Here is a 19,564-nt window from a genome sequence, read left to right as displayed (position 1 = left end):
AGTTGGGTCCCCTGAAGTTGTTGGACTACAACTCCCATCACCCCTGATCATCTGGGGACCCAAGGCTGAAGAACACTGCTGGAAGGTTGAGGGATTCTCAAACATCTATCCGGTTTGAGAATCATTTCAGGGAGCAGGTGCACCTCAGGGAAGAAAAGCACAAATTTAAAATCTGGCTTTCTTATTGACCCATCAAAAAAACAGGAAATAGAATCTGCATCCGGATGGAATTAAAATTGCAATTGGCTTCCCTCGGTGGGGATTTCTGGCTCGCTCAGGCCCTCTCAGCCCCCCCCCCCCACACACCTGCAACTATGCACACACACAAAACATTTAGACCAATGGATCTGATGCAGTTTTTGCAAACTATTTTAATTAAAATATTAATTCCTTGAATAAGTCCAGGGTCTGGCATGTGATGAGATATACATTGGGGGGTGGGGGTGGGGAGGGGCGGGAAGAGAAAAACGACCTGGTTACAAGACCACAATTCTCTCTCTTTTTTCTTTTTTTTTGTTAAGCGCTAATGTTGAAATGGGGCAGCGTGGAAGGGGAGGGGTGAAGGAGGCAGCAGTCAGACCTTGTTTTGCATCACACAAACAAGATTATTTTAGGAAAGAACACGCCCACCTCCTCCCAATGTGGAGCCTGCCCAAAATTTCATCATCAATGCAAGCAAAAAATGCATGAATGAAGCGACAGGGAGGGGTTCTCAAGTACCGCTCATAATTCAGCCCCCACCAAACTGGGGCTCTCCAGCGGCTTCGGACTACAACTCCCATCAGCTGATGGGATTTGTAGTCTGAAGCAGGCAGAGGGTCCCAGCTTGGCCAAGGCTGGCTCATATCATTGCTCCTTGGTCTGTGCGTTTGTGGACATGCTTGGGAACGAGAGGCATTCCCCTCTTTGCCCCCCCCCCGAGAAAAACATTCAATATTAGCACCATGTTACTGATGTGGTACTGCCTAGAAACGGAGACCCATTCCAGGGCTCCAAGGTGGAAGGGCCTTTTAGAGTTAAATGACAATGTTCTCTCTCCCCCCCCCCCTTTTAAAAATAAGTTAACTAGTTCAAATTTCATGTCAAATGGAAAGAGAAGAGGCATGAGAGTTCTCCTCTCTGTGAAGTTACGTTTCGCTGTAAGGATCTGAGTACTACTGAGATCTTTTTCACGCGAGATGCACAGAACACGTGGGCAAAAAGGGGTTTGCCCACTGCGACCCTTTCAAGAGAGTCACTAATATGCTAGGACAATGGTGCCCAAGTCAAGATTCTCCCCACCCATTTCCACCCCCCTTGGAAGGGGCTGATTTGGCTTAGTGGCCTCCTGCTTGTTCCCAGTGCTATGATCAACCAAAGATCTGGAGGGAGAGGGAGGGGAGAGGGAGGGAGGGAGGGAGGGGGGGAGGGAGAGAGAGAGAGAGAGAGAGAGAGAGAGAGAGAGAGAGAGAGATTAAGGATCTGGAGTGGTTGTTTTTTAATTTAGCTAAGATTTTTTTTAAAAAAAGAAGTCACACTGATAAAAAAAAAGAACTGAGCTGCAGTGTGAAAGACATTAGAGTATTTTTCTATACAAAGATGTCGCGTTGGACACCAAACACATTCAGAAGAAACCTTGCAATTCTGAGCCCTATAAGATGTGTTAAAAGGCAAAATAAAAAATTCTAGAGTTAGTTAGCTAGTGTTTCATTTGCTTAAATGTGCAAGGGAATTTTTTAAAAAAATTTTTTACAACGAACAGCCGAGGGAAGCAGCTCCTGTAGTGAGGAGAATCTCTTTCTTTTCCTTTTCTCGTAACCTCGGGCCAAGCTGCTCTCTGCTTAGCCCCTGGGTTGACGCAAGTCACAGTACCTCTTTTGCTGCCTTGGCAACTGAGGTCCCAAAGATCCTGAGAGCAAAAGGAGAGGGGCGTGTCTAGCTCTCCCCAAAACCTTGTTCTCCAGCCGCCAGCCCCAGAAATCTACATCTGTGTGTCAGCATGCACAGTGACTCTTTGGAAGCAGAGCCTCTGGGCAAAAGGTCACCAAAAGCAGTCGCAAATGGCTTTAAAAACGGTGCAGGGGGGGGTCCCCCACCTCTCCAGAACTCATGCGAAGGACGGGTCGCATGTAGCGTAAAACATCAATGGAGGCAGCTCAACAGGCTGGTCAGCAGCAGGGCAAGAGAGGCGAACCCCCCCCCCATGGCAACTAAAACACACTCGGAAACACGTTGGCTACAGCTTTACATGTAAACGAGGAAAAAACTGTGGCAAGCCCAAGGTTAGCCCCCCCTCCCCCCAAAAAAATCTGGCAAAAAATAAAATAAAATAAAATATGTAGTGTCAGAAAGGAGAGATCTCTCCTTGCCTGCCCTAAATGGCATGTCTGAAACTTATGGCATCAATCACAATACCTCTGGAAATTTGGACTGGCTGGCTGAAAGTCTTTTTTTTTAATATATAGAAGTTTCTGAAGAGTAGAGCAGGCAGGCAGGGGAGTGGGGTACGATCCCGGGCGCCTCGCGAATTGTTCTGATGCTTGACTAACGTGAGATGTCACAGTATTAAGCTAGAAAACAGCAGACCCTCCCTGGCCTTGCCTCTTCCCCCTCCAGCAACCACACAACCATACACACATGCACGCACGCACGCACGCGCGCGCACACACACACACACACACACACAACACAGCCTGTTGGGCTGAACTGCTAACAGGTTTCTAGCAGGTGCATTTGACTAGTGCAGTTCTGTCCAAGCGATCAGGTGTGCTCCAAGTGAGCGGCTTCACCTTAGTGCAACGGGGAGACAGCATGCGCCAGCGGGGGGGGGGGTGTCCAGAGCTGTCTGCTTGCCCCCTTTCTCCCCCCCAGCTTCTATCAGCAGGCGCGGTTCCCATTGCCCTCCTGGAACTCCTCTCTTTAGTGGCACACCTCCCCCCTGAGTCCCTTTGTAGCAAGAGACTGGCCCCCAATGAAGCAGGGAGAGGTGAGGGGCATTTAAATACGGAGAGAGCAAAGCAAGAACCCACGGGGTTTGCCCTCCCAATGTGCCTAATTCACCAGGAGCTTGGGCTAGGGGAGACCTTTCCTTCCTTCCTTCTGTTAAGAGAGAATGGCCTCCCCTGACCCCTTGCCACTGAAAAAGCAGCACCTCTCTCCCAGACTCCAAACTGCTTTCTTTAAAATAATCTTTCCTTTTTCTTAAAGAAGCTAAGAGAGACTCTGCAGCCAAATACTATGACATCCCAATTAGTAAACCCAAAACATTAAATGCTGCCCGAAATGAACACGCTCGCCAGTCGGCACCCGGAGTCCGTGCTGCCCAGGTCTGGGCTCCCGGGGAGTGGGGTGGGGTTGCCCCTTGGCAGCTTCTGTTGGCAGACAGCTCCAGTGGACTTGCCACCCTCAGGGACAGACCTCTCGAAGCTATTATGTATAAGACATGTGTGACCCATTGGATATTTGCGACGTGACGCTCGTGCTCCTGCTCATGCCTGGCTCCGTCCGTCCCCCGGAGGACGTCCGCCTCAGAGCCTGGGGGCTGTTGCGGACCCCCAGCGAGCTCCCCCGGGGGACTCCCTGCATGGGCCCAGAGGGGTGACCCCAGGGCTGGGGGCCGCCTTGCATTGGGTGGCCCCACGCCTGCGGCGGACCACCCATGGGGTGACCCCAGTGGGGCCCTGCGCCCCCAGAAGGGTTGTGGGACCAGCTGGAAGCTCCCGGGTAGCTGTGGCTGAACGCCTCTGGGGAGAGGTTCGAGAGGACCATGTTGCTGAAGCCCAGCCGCATGCTCTCCGAGTCAAACGCCTCAATCTCCCGGGCCTGGCGCTCCAGCAGGCTTCGGATCCGCTCCGTGCGCTCGTTCTGCAGGGCCAGCATCTCCTCCTCGATCTGGGCAGGACACAATTGGGTGGGGGTGGGGGAAGATGGGGGGGCGGGGTTAGATCGGAACAGCAAATACTGAGCAGGTGCCCTGCAGCGACTTTTAGAAGGCGGTGAAAAAAGCGGTGCTGATGCAACCCTCGTGCTGATGCAAAACAGGTGCTGCCGTTCCCCAGCACCACAAACCGCAATCCTAACAAACACTGCGACCGGTTGGCCTCAGCCTGCGAGAACTGGCGCTTCCCCTGCCCTCATCAATCATGGCACACGTTAGTTATTAACAGACTCCGGCAATGGATTAGGGTGTGGCTGTTTCCACCCCACAATAGGCAGAGAAGTTGGGCAATCAGAACCTGCCGCCTGGTGAACAGGATTTAGGTGGGGAATTGTCATCGCACCACTCCTTGGTGTGTGGAGTGCCTCAGGGTGCGATACTCTCCCTGATGCTTTTCAACATCTTTATGCGCCCCCTCGCCCAGCTTGTCCGAAGTTTTGGGCTGGGTTGCCATCAGTATGCCGATGACACCCAACTCTATCTGTTGATGGATGGCCATCCTGACTCGGCCCCAGATACACTGACCAGATGTCTGGAAGCTGTGGCTGGATGGTTACGTGGGAGCCGGTTGAAGTTAAATCCTTCGAAGACAGAGGTCCTCTGGCTGGGATGGGACGATATGGGATTGAGGGGGCAACTCCCATCTCTTGCGGGGGTGCAATTAGTGCCAGCACCGTCTGTTAAGAGTTTGGGTGTAATCTTCGATACCTCCCTATGGAGGCGCAAATTACAGCTATAACAAAGGCGGCATTTTTTCATCTCCGCCAAGCTAAGCAGTTGGCTCCTTATCTCTCTCGTCCTGACCTAGCCACTGTGATCCACGCGACAGTCACCTCCAGACTGGATTATTGTAACTCGCTCTACATGGGGCTGCCCTTGAGACTGACCGAGAAACTCCAGCGGGTGCAGAATCACATTCATCCGGTACTATACCAGCTGCACTGGCTCCCGGTGGAGTACAGGATCAGGTTTAAGGTGCTGGTTGTAACCTTTAAAGCCCTATACGGCCTAGGACCCTCGTACCTACAGGACCGCCTCTCCTGGTATGCCCCACAGAGGAACCTACGGTCTGCAAATAAAAACATCCTGAAGGTCCCAGGCCACAGAGTGGTTAGGCTGGCCTCAACTAGAACCAGGGCTTTCTCGGCTGCAGCTCCAATCTGGTGGAACGCTCTGTCACAAGAGACTAGGGCCCTGCGGGACCTGACATCTTTCCGCAGGGCCTGCAAGACAGAGTTGTTCCACCAGGCCTTTGGTTAGGGCGCAGCCTGACTCCCTCCTCTGGCAACCTGCACAGAATTTTGCTTAACGGTTGCCATCAATTTGATTGTAATTAATTTTTATAATTGAAATGTTTTTAGAATGTTGGATTATTTGATTGTTTGATTATTTGATTGTTGTTAGCCGCCCTGAGCCTGGCTTCGACTGGGGAGGGCAGGATATAAATAAAATTTATTATTATTATTATTATTATTATTATTATTATTATTATTATTAAGCCACAAAACAAGCCACGAGGGGAGAGCTCACCAGCTGCCAGCCTAGGTTTTCTGCCCAACATCCACACAATCCAGACAAATTAGGGTGTCTTGCGTGAAGACCCCTGCTCACTCCCTGGGGCTGCCTTGGGGGTGACTCACTGTGGAGAAGCAACTAAGAGCCCTCACATCTCTGAGGGCACACAGAGTCTTGTTGGCGGGGGATGGGGGGCAAGCGGCCTTCCTCGCCATTGCAGTGGGTTGGACTAGATCATCCTTGTGGTCCCTTCCAACTCTTCTGTGATTCTTTACAGACACGACCAAAAGGCCTTGACTGCATCGGAAAATAAAGCACATCTCTGCTCAGTCATTTTGCTCACTAGGTGTCCTTGGGCCAGTGACTACCTCTCAGCCTAAGCTACCTTGCAGGGTTGTAGTGGGGATTAGAGGAGGAGGAGGAGGAGGAGAATCATGTAGGCCACACCTTGAGCTCCTTAGGGGGAAAGGTGGGACATAAATGAAATAATATAAAATAAAAGGTAAGCACCAGCATGCACCTCAATGAACTAATAAATCACCACTTCACCCTGAAGCCGCTTGAGTTAAAGGGGTCAAAAGTTGTGAAGAGTCAAGTCACAGGACAGCCACACTCATAATCCAAATATGTCTTTTTCCAAAAACTGGAGTTGTCTCTGGACCCTGAGAGGGACAGTTTCTCCAGAGACATGGCCTAATTTCAGGTTTTGTAATGGAAGGGAACCACAGAGCTCCTTTTATATGCAGAAAGGGAGCTGGTTTTCATTGTAATGCATTCTGTCTCTGACTGTATCACGATTTTCAGGAATTTCATTTACACCCACGAGAATTGGACTGAGTTTACGGAGACACACACCTATAGCAGGCACCCCCAAACTGTTTTGGGACTACAATTCCCATCATCTCTGACCACTGGTCCTGTTAGCTAGGGATGATGGGAGTTGTAGTTCTAAAACAGCTGGAGGGCTGAGTTTGGGGATGCCTGACCTATAGCTACACTGGAGGGGACCAGCAGGTGGCAGCAGAGGCTGCCTGGTTCCATAAAACAGGGGATGGGGGAACCTCTGGTCCTGCAGATGCTGTTGGACTGCAGCTGCCATCAGTCCTGTCCGGCCCTTGGCAGCGCTTCCTGGGGCTGGTGAGAGCTGTGGCTCAACAACAACTGAAGCCAAAAGCTTCCCTGCACTTGCACTAAAAGAAAACAACTTTTGCACAAAAACTGAAGAGAGGTGGAGGGCTGCTTCCAAGAGTGGGCAAGTGGGGTACCCAGAGAGGATCCGTAATCCTTTCTCTCCACCACTTGCCTCCTGCAAGGCAACCACCACCCACTCACAAATGCACAAAACAGGCTAGTAACTCTGCACAGGGAGAAATATTGGAACAGCGTAAAACTGAAACTTAACCTCAAGTTGCACTGTCACCAAATTCCCTATGCTGACCTTAAACGCCAAGATACGGCAGCAGAGTAAAGTTTGCAGCACCGTAACTTCAGCCACTTTAGCTACAACACCATTGTTAATGACAGGTGGGTGAAGGGAGAAAAGGGGTAGCGATGGAGGCATGGAGGTTAAATCCTACCTCCTGTGCAGCCATTAACCCTCAACACCATGGGGCATGTGTGGGTGTTGTCTGTGACAGCGACTGCCGTGGGGCGACTGGGTCGCCAACGACACTGTAGGCGTAAGGGACATTGCCATTCCTACAATGCCTCTTTTTCTAACAATATTATTGTGTCTTTGGTGCGGCAGGTGAAGTGCAGGATGCTGCACAGCAGAGAGACCGTGGTGGAGTAGAGGTGTGAGTCCTGCACTAGGACATGGGAGAGACTAGGGTTCAAATGCGGACAGAGCTTGGGGGCTGGTCACTATCTCTCGGCCTAACCTACCTCAATGGCTGTGAGCTCCTTTGAGAAAAGGTGGCAAATAGATATTATTTTTATTATTATTACCATCACCAACTTAGCTGGGCCACAGGACTGGGGTACCCATGGCCACTTCCTTGTACCCCACAGATCTGCTGTCTATTGCCTGCTTCAAACTCAGCACAAAGCCATGGCCTGCTTAACAAACCATGAGTTAACCACAAGCTGTCCCAGAGTTTAGTCTTACGTATGAACTAGACCCCAATACCTTGGATGGTTTCTTCCGCATGTCAAGCAAAATGACAGAATTCTGAAGAATTTCGTGTGGAAAAAATAGTGTGTGTGTGTGTGTGTGCCCTTGTCCTAATTTAACATGCCAACGTCCAGGCTGCCTGCCCTCCTACCTTCTGCTCAAGGAGGGCCCTGCGCAGGGACACCCGCTGCTCCAGCTCATGCAGCTCCCGGTCGTGCTGAGCCTCTGCCTGCATCTTGATCTTGCTCTGATAGGCATTGAGCAGCTCCAGTTCCTGCTGCAGCTGCATCTTCAAGACCTGGCACTCTGCTTCCTGCGCCTCGTCCAATCGCAGCTGCAAGACAAAAGCAAACAAACTGAGCTGTGGAAGAGGGCTCCCGGAGGGAGAGGGAAGCTGGTTGTGAGGCTTGCTAAGAAGGGAAGAGGGAGGTGGAAAGGGCTCCTCACGCTGGTGTTCAAAAGCCTGCAATGACTGCCCATATGTTCCCAAGCCAGCTTCAAGATTCCTGCATTAATGTACAAGGCTCTGAACAACTTAGGCCCAGGATACATTAGTATAAGGTTAGAATTCCTTCTATCCCTGCCTGATGGTCACAGAGATCTTCAGGGGAGTCTGTTAGCAGTTCTTCATGACTCAGATGCAAGGCTTCTATCCACCAGAAGGCGTGCATTCATTATTATGGGCTGGATTCTATGGAACTCCCTCCCAGCTGAGATTAGACATTCGTCCCCTCCCCTCCCCAGTGAAACTTCAGGTACCTGACAAAGACTTTTCTGTTTCAGCAGATACTGAAAGGAAGTACTCCATATTTAGGATGAATGTTAATTGACCTTGATGACCTTCTGCTTCTTAATTTTTATGCAAACCACTTAAATGAATGAATGCTTCTATTTCATAAAATCTATACACTGCTTCATTGTAAAAAGAAAGAGAAAAAACCCTCAAAATGGCTTACAAAAAAGAACGGCTTAATTTTGCAATTAAGCGGTCTATAAATAGCTTAAATAAATAAAATATTTCCCAGGGAATCTACAGAGGCAACCCCTGGCTGTGGCCAAGGCTCAGCAATGCTCCACCAACACCATGTCTGGTCAGCCTGGATACCTCAGTTGGATACATGAGGTGCTGATCATGCCCAGGTTGCAGGTTCGATCCCCGTGAGGGACAGCTGCATATTCCTGCATTGCAGGGAGTTGGACTAGATGACCCTCTGGGTCCCTTTTCTACTCTACTATTTCATGATTCTATGTCAGTTATGGGACTGAACAGCCCCCCCCCCCCCGCTGCCATGGGGGAACTCACAGCCTGCGTGGAGAGCATCTCGTTGATGCTGTGGTCGTACTGCTCTGCGAGGATGGCCAGCTTTCGGGTCTGCTCCTCCTTGAGCCTCTTCAAGACAGCCTTGTGCTCACTCTTGGGGGTGGTCTCCAGCAGGTGGTTCCGCAGGGCCTTGTACTGCCGGGTCTGGATCTTGCACGTATCCTGGAACTGCTTCTTGATCTGGAGCTCTTTAGACTGGAGGGGAGGAGAACAACGGTTCTGCGTCAACCTTCTTAGAGGACAGGCCTGCCATGTCAAGGGGTTTCTAACGGGCTTTGAGCTGCACAGCCATCTCCAGCCTGGAAGCCCCAACAGCACCACCAATGGCACATCCCCCTCCACGAAAGGCCTGCTGGTGGCTTCTCCACACCCTGGGACAATAACACTGAGCATGCTCTGAGAAGTGCCCCACTGGAAACAGGCTCTGAGGACAAACCCAAACTCAGACACTGCTTTACTGGGAAAGCTATGCCAGACTTCCCTGGAGAAGAAGCGACCTGCTGCCTTACACACTCACACAGTATATTGAGTCAGTTAAGGGTAGTTTAGACCTTACTGCAGCCTTACCATAGATGAGAGGGGGAGATATGGAATAGAACGTAAAAGTGATGCACACAGAAACAGGATGAGCTGTTTAATTCTGAGGACGACCACTGGGTCCATCTGGCTCAGTACTGTCGACACTGACTGGCAGAAGCCCTCCAAGGTCCCAGGCAGGGGGTGCTTTCTCCCAACCACACCTGCAGACACGGTCAGTGACTGAACCTGGGACCGTCTGCATACAAAGTAGGCGCTCTGCCACTGAGCTACGGCCCACTTAAAACATTCAACCGTGGCCACACAGAACACCATGAAAGGGAGGCCCAGCCTGCCAGCCCTCTGCTGCCACACAGTAGTTTCTGGCCTGAAGAGCCCGTCACCTTGTTGGTAGCAGCACATCTATTTTTCAGGGCTTGGGGGACAGAGAGGAAGCTGGGTCAGAGTTCCAGAGGCCAAGGGGGAAGGCAGGCAACAGAGCCCTGCAGAGAGCTGCCTGCCCTCCTCCCTGCCCAACACCATCTAGATAAGACGGGATTATGTAAATAGGAGGAAATTTGAAATGCGCTCAACTTGCATAATTTATACAGGTCACCAAGCTGGGCTTTCCTTGGCACAGGATCTGGGTCACCAAGGTGCAGAGAGCTGCCTCTGGTCAGTTGCCCAAGCCAGAGGGAGATATGCATGGCCCATGTGCCTCACCCAGTTCCCTGTTCCTGAGAAGCAAGTCAGCAAGAGGGCTGGAGCCTTGGGCCTCCTTTGGGTGGGCAACGCAACTCTTCCTTCCCTTGGCACTCCTGGCTGAACAATCGGCTTGAGGCTTTCTCACTCATCTATCTTCTGGGGTAGGCAAAGCGCCAGGGGCAAGTTTTGGGTTCTGCCTCAGCCGGGAAAGGAGGAGCTGGGGGAAGGGCTGCAGCCCAGTGGTAGAGAATCAGCTTCACTCCTTGACAGCATCTTCAGGCTGGGCTAGAAAATATTCCTTGCCTGAAACCTTGGAAAGCCACTGTACACAATGTGCTGAGATAGATAGGCCAATGAGCTGGGCTCGCTGTAAGGCAGCTTGCTGTGCAAAGGAGATGAGCCTCAGAAGGCAGCCTGGGATACAAAGCCCCAGAGGTTTCTAAACCCAAGAAGCAGGGGGAGATGACACCAGAAGGCAGCAAGTAAGGGGCTGCTGGAACAGCCCTTCAGCCAGCAGACTAAATGCTTGAGGAAACAAACATGTCTTCCCAGGGGCTCAATAGGGGCCGAATGCCACAAGTCCTGGGCAGTGCCTCCCTGCAACACACAATGGGAAGAGGGCTGCCCACCTCCACCCCCTGAACCAGCTCACCTTGAGGCTCTTGGGCTGCTGCCGCACCTCCATGACATGCTTGCGCCGCAGCTCCCTCTCCCGCCGCTTGTTATACTCCAGCTGGTTGGTGAGCTCTGTCTGGTGCTGGAGCCGGATGAGCTCGCAGCGCATCTTCTGGATGGTGTTGAGGTGCCGGAACTCCAGCTCCTGCATGGACTCGTGCTGGCGCAGCAGCATCGCATGCTCCAGGTCCTTCTGCGTCTGGCGCTTGTTCAGCTCCTGAGACGCAAGGAGAAGGGGGGGGAGAGGGGACATCAGGACCAGGCAAGCACTTTCCTGGCTGGGTCAGAGAGCCCGAGGCAAAGGGTGCTGCTAGGGGAGGGCAGGAAGGGGATAGCTGTCCCCCCCGCGGCCAGAGATAGATGGCCCCTGCGCATGGGTATTCCATTATACTACCGCAGCTAAGAGCTGCCAACAGACTCAACTCCCATGAATGCCCAATCACCCTTTTGGGAAAAAGGGTATCTGAGCTACAAACCACCATCCCCATCTATTGTTCTTCATCTTGTTTTTAAAGTACCTTATCCCATTTTATCTCACTTCACACTGAATCAATGGCTGTTGGCTATGAAGAGCTTTATAAATCTGAACAATTATGACTTGTGATCTGAGAGAGTACTTCTGAAATGTGGCTTGCTTCTGCCCATCCTAAAACGTGGCTATTTTACTCAACCATCAATCTCGCTGCTCAATCTGTAATGGCCATTGCTTGCATTTTTAAGTTTACCTATCCTTTCACAGTTTTCCTCCAACCCTGATCTGCAGTTGGGCTGGTTGTTTTGATTATTGCTGTACAGAGCCCTGAACTCTTTGGACAGAGGTCAAACCTTCAGGATCACCTTACCCCATATATGCTCTCTCAACCCCTTCAGCAGATCCAGCACTCTTACAGGTGCAACACCCTATCTGCATATGTAAGAACTTGGTATTTTAGTGTGGCAGCACCCACACTTTGGAACTCCCTGACTGTTGTTATCAGGCAGGTGCCTTCATCGTATTTTTGGTGACTTCTAAAAACATTCTTATTTAGACAAGCCTATCCAGATATCTAGAACGCTGTTGCATGGTTTAACCTGTTTTTAATTTAATATCTTTTCAAAAAAATAAATTATTCTTGCTGGTTATGATAATGCTATTATTTTATCTGTTTTGTTTTGTTTTTTTACAATCAAGCAGTGTATAAAGATGGAGGGCTCAGGAAATTTAAAGTCCTTCTTCACACAGTGGATAGCTAAACTGCGGAACTCAGTCCTGCAGGAAGCAGTGATGGCCACCAACTTGGGTGGCTTTAAAAGAGGTTTACACAAATTCATGGAGGAGGAGAGGGCTATTGATGGCTACTAGGGCCAGGTGGTTACGCAGAGGCAGCAGCAATGCTTCTGAACACCAGCTGCTTGAAGCCACAGGATGGGAGAGCACTCTTGTGCTTGGGTTTCCCTTTGGGTACCTATTTGGCCACTGTGAGAAAAGGATGCTGGGCTAGACGGGTCATGGGCCCTCCTACGCACCTCCCGGACAAGGTCCTGCTCCAGGTTGTGGCGCCCCAGCAGCATCCGCCGTTTGAAGCGGCGGCACTCCAGCTCCAAGTACTGCCGCTGCCGCCGGAGCAGGTTGGCCTCCTCCTCCGCCTGGAAGTGCTGGATGTTCTCCTTCTGCTTGGACAGCCACTCCTGCTTCTCCTTCTTGGGAGTGCTCTGGTTCTCATTCAGCTCCTGGAAGAAAGAAGCGCAGGTGGTCTCCCGTCACAGGGGGCAGGGCTCAACGTCATGGGAGGGGAGCTGCCTGCTGCTCCACCTGCTGCCCTTGGAAGCCCTGGAAGAATAATCTGCTGCAGGACTGTGAGCAGCGCAATGGGAGGGGCTGTTTCCCATTCCCAAGGTGAAACTGTGACGCTCCCTTGGTTTTGCTATTGGTTGGTGGGTGTTGCTTAAGGAATCTTGTTATATTTGTAGTACTGAAGGTTTGTTTGTTTTGTTTTGGTATTATATTTGCTATAACCAAACTGCGGGAGGCAGTGGAAGACAGGAGTGCCTGACGTGCTCTGGTCCAGGGGGTCACGAAGAGGCGGACACGACTAAACGACTCAACAACAACATATTTGCTATTGTGTTGCTTTGCTATATTATTATGACATTGTTTTTGTTTTGAAATGCATTCCTGTTTTGTCATAAACTGCTCTGTGGAAAAGCGGCATACAAATGAAATGAATAAATAAAATGAGTTAGCTTGGCTTGTAGGAAGATGGGAGGAGAGGAGAAGGGGAGAGAAGGCTCCTCTCTATCTGCATCCTTTGGTATTGCAAGGAGTGCAGAGATAAGGGCACACACGGTTCAACGGAACAGAGCAGCAGCAAGAAGGGGACATTCTGCCAACGGAGGGTTCCCCGCCATCGTGGACACTCAGGATAAAAACATTTATGGGAACAGAGGAATCATTGCTGGAGGACAGGCCTTCCATTCCACAGGCACAGCCTGTAATAGGCAAATTTCTGCATGACTGGCTGAGCTAGACCAGGTACAATATTATAGGAATGCCAACAGTGACATTGTCCCAGAAAAGAGAAGGGTTTTTAAAAAATGGGTTTTAGGACAATGCAAGAGTCAAACCTCGATAAAACAGGACAAGCACCCTTTTCCATCCTGGCTTTTGACAGTTGAGGTGCATGTTTTTTATTTTTAAGGTTGCAAGTTGTTTTTAATGTTGTTTTTAATGCTGTAACCTGCCCTGGGACCTTAAGGTGAAGGGCAGGTAATAAATAAATCAACAGCTGCCACCACTATTTCAAAAGGCCCTGCTAAGCATAAGTGCTAGTGATCACAAGCGTCTTGAATAATTGTCTTAATTGTATAAAAAGGCAAACTTTTTCTAACTGCCAATCAGACCAGTTACTAGATGAATGCTCTTTTGCTGCCATCAGTCTCTCTCTCTCCCCCCCCCCCCCCGCTTTCTAAGAGATGAGCTTTACCTCTTTGAGCTGCTCCTTGCGCAGTTTATACTCTCTTTTCTGGGATTCCAGGAAGCTGTTCAGCTCTTTCTTCTGCTGGGCTTGAATGTGCTGCTGAAACTTCTTCTCTTCATTGGCCATGATTTTCGCCTACCCAGGAGAAAAGGCCCAGGAGAGAGCGGTAAGTGGCTCAGGGGGCAGCCACGGGCAACAGTGTCTGCATCGTCAGATATGCTTGAAATGCAGAAACGGCGACACAGGCCTGCCTACTCACACACAGACACTCTGGACACGAGCAGAGAATGCATTAAGCCAACCTCTGCCCTCCAGCTATTTTGGAAAACTCCCACCAGCCCTTTGGCTCCTGGGCCAAGTTCAAGGTGCTGCTATTAGTATAGAAAGCCCTTAACAACTTGGGGCCAGCTCACCTATGAGATTGCCTTACCCCATATAATGGTAAAGGTGGCACATAATAGCCGTTCTGCATTTGTAAGAACTCGAATCTTTTAGTGTGTCCTCACCCACACTTTAGATCTCCTTGCCTATTGATATCACTGTCCTCTTTTCAGCACCTACAAAAAACATTTCTACCCAGATGTTTAGAAAGTTGATGTAAGTTTTAATTTGCTTTTAGTCTACTGTCATTTTAACTTTCTGAAAGTCTTAAAGCAGTAAAATGATCAACAATATATATTTTCTGGGCTAAACCTCCTTGAAGGTTTTTCATTTAACAATCAAGAGGTGTATAAACTTTATGACATAAAACAAAGAGAGAAAAACATTTGGAGGGCACCAGGACGAGCAGAGGCCACATTAGGCTTTATCTTATGGCAGGTCTGTGTTGCCCAACCCTTACCGGAGAAGCTGTGCGGAAGCAGCTGCCCCCTACCTCCTTCTCCATTGCCGCCTGGTGCTTCTTGATGAGCTTCTCCATCTCGGCCGCAAAGTTGTTGCGCTGGGTCTCCAGGTCCTTGTCCAGCCGTAGGCGGTGCTCATCCATCTCGGCCTTCAGCTTGTTCTCCAGAGCCATCAGCTGCTTCTGGTGCTGCCGCCGCATCCGCTTGTAGCCGGACATCTGCTCCCGGAGCTCTGAGTCTTGCTCGTGCTCCTGCATCTGCCTCGTCACCTGCAGGGAGGGCGGGGAAACAGACCACAGCGACTCTCTGAGGAGGAGGAGGAGGAGATGTTCCCCAAGGCACGTGAGCGCAGGCCTATGGGCTGCACAGCTCAGTATTGAAACACATCCTTGGCATGCAAAGAAGTCTCAGGTTTGATGCCTGGCCGCATCTCCCAGGTATGAAATCCTGAGAGATGTTGCCACTCTGTGTAGATGGTACTGAGATGGATAGACCAACAGTCTGATTCAGTATTAGGCATATTCCTAGGTTCCTATTAAATCAGCCCTTAACTCATAACTATGAGGACTAGAATCTTCTTGTATTTTTAGGGGAAGATACATAGCTCAGCAGTGGAGCCCCTATTTAGTCTGCAGAAGGCACCAAGCTCCATCCCTGGCATCTCCAGGTAGAGCTGGGAAATACCTTTTATTTGAAACCCTGGAGAGCTGCTGCCAGTCAGTGTGAACAATACTGAGCTAGGTGGACCAATGGTTTGACTCTGTATAAGGCAGCTTTCTACTTCCCTCTTTCCTTCCTATGTCAGCTGAAGGAATTGTTATGGGGAATATTGGGGGAACCCCTCAGCTAGCAAGCATCTAGAAAAGCAACGTGTTAGAGAAGCAGATCTCCTCCTCCTCTTGCAACCCCCCCCCAAAAAAAACATTTTATATTAAAAAACCAAGCAAAACAGCATTTTTCTCAAGTTTAAAAATTATCATTGTGTTCATGTTACAGGACTTTCTTGCAGGATAAGGAGTCTGATACAGCTGCCCATTAAACGTAATGGAAAGGTTTCTACTAACCCCCCCCCCCCCGAAATTTGCTTTGCCCCTTGTTTTTGCTAAGCTGGCCACTGAAGTATGGCTGTTATGAGTTGAATCTAATGTTACTCAGAGCAGGCATTACAAATAATAATTAAAAACCCTGAAAAGCCCCAAGATGACACCTAGCCAAGGGCCTAACACGCTCCACAAAGAGAGTTGAACCTACCAGCGACGCTGTGCGTATAGTAGCAAAGTGCTCTCGGTTGCGGTAGTGGGATCTGTGGCGAGACACTTGGGGTGGAGACACTTGGGGTTCCGATGCTCTCGATCGGGGGTCCGGATCCTCCCTGTAGTTTTCTTCGTCCTTGGGAGGAGGAGGAGGAGGAGGAGGAGAAGAAACATCAGTGGGGCTGATTGATTTAAAAAGAAACCTCTTGACACTTTTGGCTCCAGGTGGGCCATGGGAAGAGACACAGATCATGCCCTCTCCGGGCTGCCATATGAATTACCGGCTTCAAGTGGATGACGGAGCTGTTGGACATCACCGTGTGGTCACCCTCCATCATGTCCAGCTCGCTCCTGTCGTCCGAGGCATCTGGAAGACTATTAACACTACTGCTTTGGCTACTGGCACTAATGGACATGCTGGGGATGGACTGGTTGCTCCCGACACTGTTCACTGTTCCCGTCCGGCCCATGCCGTGGTCTTGCTCCTGAAAGGGAGAGGGGAGAACATCACAGAGGGTTGTTAGCAGGGCAACCCACTGCAGCTGTAACATGAGAATCGTTGCCAGCGAGGCGGCAGCACTTAGATCTCTTCCCTGCTGAATGTTCAGCTTTACAGGTAGCCAAGGAAAGACCTTGAGCCTTTGGGGGGGGGGGAATGTCATTTGGGTCTGCCGGACATTAGCCAGTTTCACAAACTAGGCAGGTGTTTGTGGACAAGAGCATCAGGGTTAAGACATGGGTTCAAATTTCCTTGCTTGGCTGTCCTCATACAGAATGCTCAGTTCTTGATCTCGATCTTATAGGAAAAGAAATCTAAAGGATAATTCAGACCTTGTTAAATACCAAAGAAAGAAATCATGTGGACAAGTTGTATAATACTGAGAATTGTACCAAGAGCAGAACTTACAGTTGCAAACACACACACACACACACACACACACACACACACACACACTGCTTGTTGCCACAGATGAGAATCCAACAGGCTTGGATTCAGCAATGCTCTCTTTCCAAAAGTTACCAGAAAGGAATGTTCTGCTACAATTTTAAAACACGACTCTTGCAAACAAGCCGCATTTAATGGCGGCTATTTCAGGCAATCTTCACCCAAACTGGTGCCCTCCAAGTGTCTGGGATTACCAAGTCCCTTGGGCTCCAGCACTGTGCTGCCTGGGGCTGATGGAAGCTGTGGTTGAAAACACCCAGAGAGCTCCAAGCTGGGTGAAGGCTGTGCTCGCCAAACTGCAGGAGGAGGAAAGCCTTGTTGCATGATGGAAGGGAAGGCCGTGGCTTGACAGCAGTTGAAATTCACAACCCTGTTTTCAGGGGGGCAGGGCAAGCCACTCGCCGAATCCGCAGAGGGCAGTATATGGTGGACATATCCCAAGACGCAGGTTAAGCTCAGATGGAGATATGAATGGGCTGCTGGGAAAGAGGACCATGGCGGCGATGCCAGAAGCAAGCACCACGCAGCGATGAGTAAAAGGCTGGTGAAGAATTCCTCCCCACCCCCCAAGCCCAGCCTCTGCTTCTACCTCCTCTTCCTCCTGGGTTTCCACTGCGGGACCGTTGTGCGCCTCCTGGAAGAGGAGTTTCTTCATCTTGCGATACTGAAGATTGTCCAGTTCTCTGACTGCATCCTTTGTTCTCTGGATCAGGTCTATTAACACTGTCTCAGGGCGCTCCCGGAGGACAAACACGTGCTGCAGCAGAAGACACAAGTGGGCAGGGGAGTGTCAGTGCCATATGACCTCAGGCTCTGCCCACAAACCACAGCATGCCATGGCTACAGGCAAAGTGTTCTCCTGGACTGGGAAAAGATGTAGGTGCCGACTGCAGAGATGGTCTGGCAAGGCTTCCATCAGTCTGAAGCCCAGGGAATCCCTTGGCCTGGCAAAGGCCTGTGGGAAGCTGCATGCAGAACTGCTCAACTGGAGGCTCCCAGGCAGAGAGACCCAACACTTGAGCTCCAGTATGTTTACTCCCTGTTTAGATAAAAGCTCACCACCATCAGAAACTCTAGCCATGATTCTATGACTTAGGATGTCTGGAACCGCAATATTGCCCTGGGTCAGTCCATAAAGAAAAAAGAACCTCAGGGAGCAGCTGATGGCAGAGGCCACGATCCAGGTAAGCCACTGCCAGTTGGAGCAGCTTCAGGATAAGGCAGCTCCATGGGCGTTGCTTAAAAATAAATGTAAATAGAGAAAGTATCTTTGCAGTGAAGAAGAACTTCCATCAATAGTGAACAGCAACACCCCCCGCCCCGGTTTACTGGTACTTGCTGCTGTCTGTCAGCAGAGCAAATGAAATTAGATCTACAGGGAAGATGGGAAGGAGAAACAGAATGGCCTTTTCAAAGCAGCAGGCGACTTGTACACAATCTGTGTCAGGGGAAGGAAAAACATGGGAGAAGTAAGATGGGAAGCCTGCTTGCAGGCATGTGTGGTGGTGGGAGGACTACATATAAAAGAAACACACACGTAATGTAAATAGATGAAGAGGGGAAAGGTAGATCGTTTGTTAACTAACACGTAATAGTGTGATGGCCTGGGAATCCGATTCAGAGGCTGAACCGGAGGAGTCCCAGCCTGCACAGGAGTCCCCGCCTCCAGGGCCGGCTGAACTGGGGCAGGGCCTTGGATCTGAAGCACCTGCACCTGTGCCGGATCCTCAGGAGCAGGCACCAGGTGACTCCTCTCTGGCTCCGGAGGTGATTGAAGACACAGTGCCTACAGGTGCGCCTCTCCCAGCCCTGTCAGGGGAAGGTGAGTCTTCTCCTGGGTCCATTAACCCTCCAGCCTCTCCTGAGCTGCAGAGGCTCAGGGCAGAGAGGCGGAGGGAACTGGTTTCTCCCAGGAGGAGTGCTCGCCTTAAGGCCAGGAGAGGCGGGTCTCCTGGGGGCCGGGACCGCCCCTGGCCTCAGAGAAGATAAAGGCCAGTCAGCCCGGTCCCAGGTTGCGGGAGCAACGTTGCTGAAGAGCTGTTTCGGCCAGCACCCTGTCCTGTTCCTCGAGAGTTCCTGTCCTTGCCATGCTCCTCGCCCTGGACCCCGCTTCGCCCATGGAGGACTGTCTGCCGACCCTCGACTCAGGTCCTGGACCTCACCCCACGGTAACCTCCCCCTGGGACCAGCACAAATAGGTTTTCACACAACTCAAAGGTGTAAGGAGGCCGTGTACTGGTATCAACATATGAAGCTGGGAAGCCCCAAGAATGAGAGGCCTGACAAGTTTGCTAAGAGGAGGGATGGAGGGATGTTGAAAGGTTAACTTACAAGGCTCAGAGTGCTGACCATCAGGTCACATAATAGCCAGGTTCTGCTAGGCTTTGGGAGAAAATGGTACGTGAAAAACATGGAAAGACAAGACTGAATGGGTAACCGACATGTGCGATTCTAATATTGGGGGGAAGGGGGGTTGCTGACAGATGAAGAATAAAGGAAGGCCAGCTAACCTTCAGGAGCTCCTCCGATGTAGGCCTGTCTTGGGGGATTTTCTGGAGGCAAGAATCTACAAAGTTTCGAAAATAATCAGACCTATAAAGGGTAAGGGAAAACAGAAGTTTTAAACTATTGTTTAGTCAAGGGCGCAGCAGCCTTTTTCGCCCATGTCAACACATCACTTACGCAGGATCATCAGAGGAAACACAGCAACCAAGAAACCAGAAGCCACTGTGGAAATTGGACACACAGGAGAGGCAACCGCCCACCATTACAATTTGACATGGCAAATGCTGCTCTCATGCAAGC

At 50.5% G+C, this 19,564-nt stretch overlaps 1 protein-coding gene across 1 annotated transcript in view; it reads right to left on the bottom strand.

Annotated features, from left to right (window-relative positions):
• Positions 1–353: 353 nt before the first annotated feature.
• Positions 354–19,564, bottom strand: part of TAOK1 (TAO kinase 1) — a 56,913-nt gene continuing 37,702 nt past the window's right edge. Inside the window, exons 10-20 of the mRNA XM_082201157.1 lie at positions 19,270–19,351; positions 17,349–17,516; positions 16,095–16,298; positions 15,812–15,949; positions 14,593–14,829; positions 13,725–13,853; positions 12,268–12,471; positions 10,739–10,978; positions 8,848–9,060; positions 7,696–7,878; positions 354–3,870 (exon numbers count right to left, since the gene is read on the bottom strand). Of these exons, the coding sequence (XP_082057283.1) occupies positions 3,409–3,870; positions 7,696–7,878; positions 8,848–9,060; positions 10,739–10,978; positions 12,268–12,471; positions 13,725–13,853; positions 14,593–14,829; positions 15,812–15,949; positions 16,095–16,298; positions 17,349–17,516; positions 19,270–19,351 (2,260 nt within the window). The 3' untranslated portion in view covers positions 354–3,408. The remainder of the gene's footprint in view (positions 3,871–7,695; positions 7,879–8,847; positions 9,061–10,738; positions 10,979–12,267; positions 12,472–13,724; positions 13,854–14,592; positions 14,830–15,811; positions 15,950–16,094; positions 16,299–17,348; positions 17,517–19,269; positions 19,352–19,564) is intronic.

This window comes from Podarcis vaucheri (assembly GCF_965113315.1).
Source record: "Podarcis vaucheri genome assembly, chromosome: 15".
Taxonomy (NCBI): Eukaryota; Metazoa; Chordata; class Lepidosauria; order Squamata; family Lacertidae; genus Podarcis; species Podarcis vaucheri.
The sequence above is the reverse complement of the archived record's forward strand: the minus strand, read 5'-3'. Positions and strand labels throughout refer to the sequence as shown.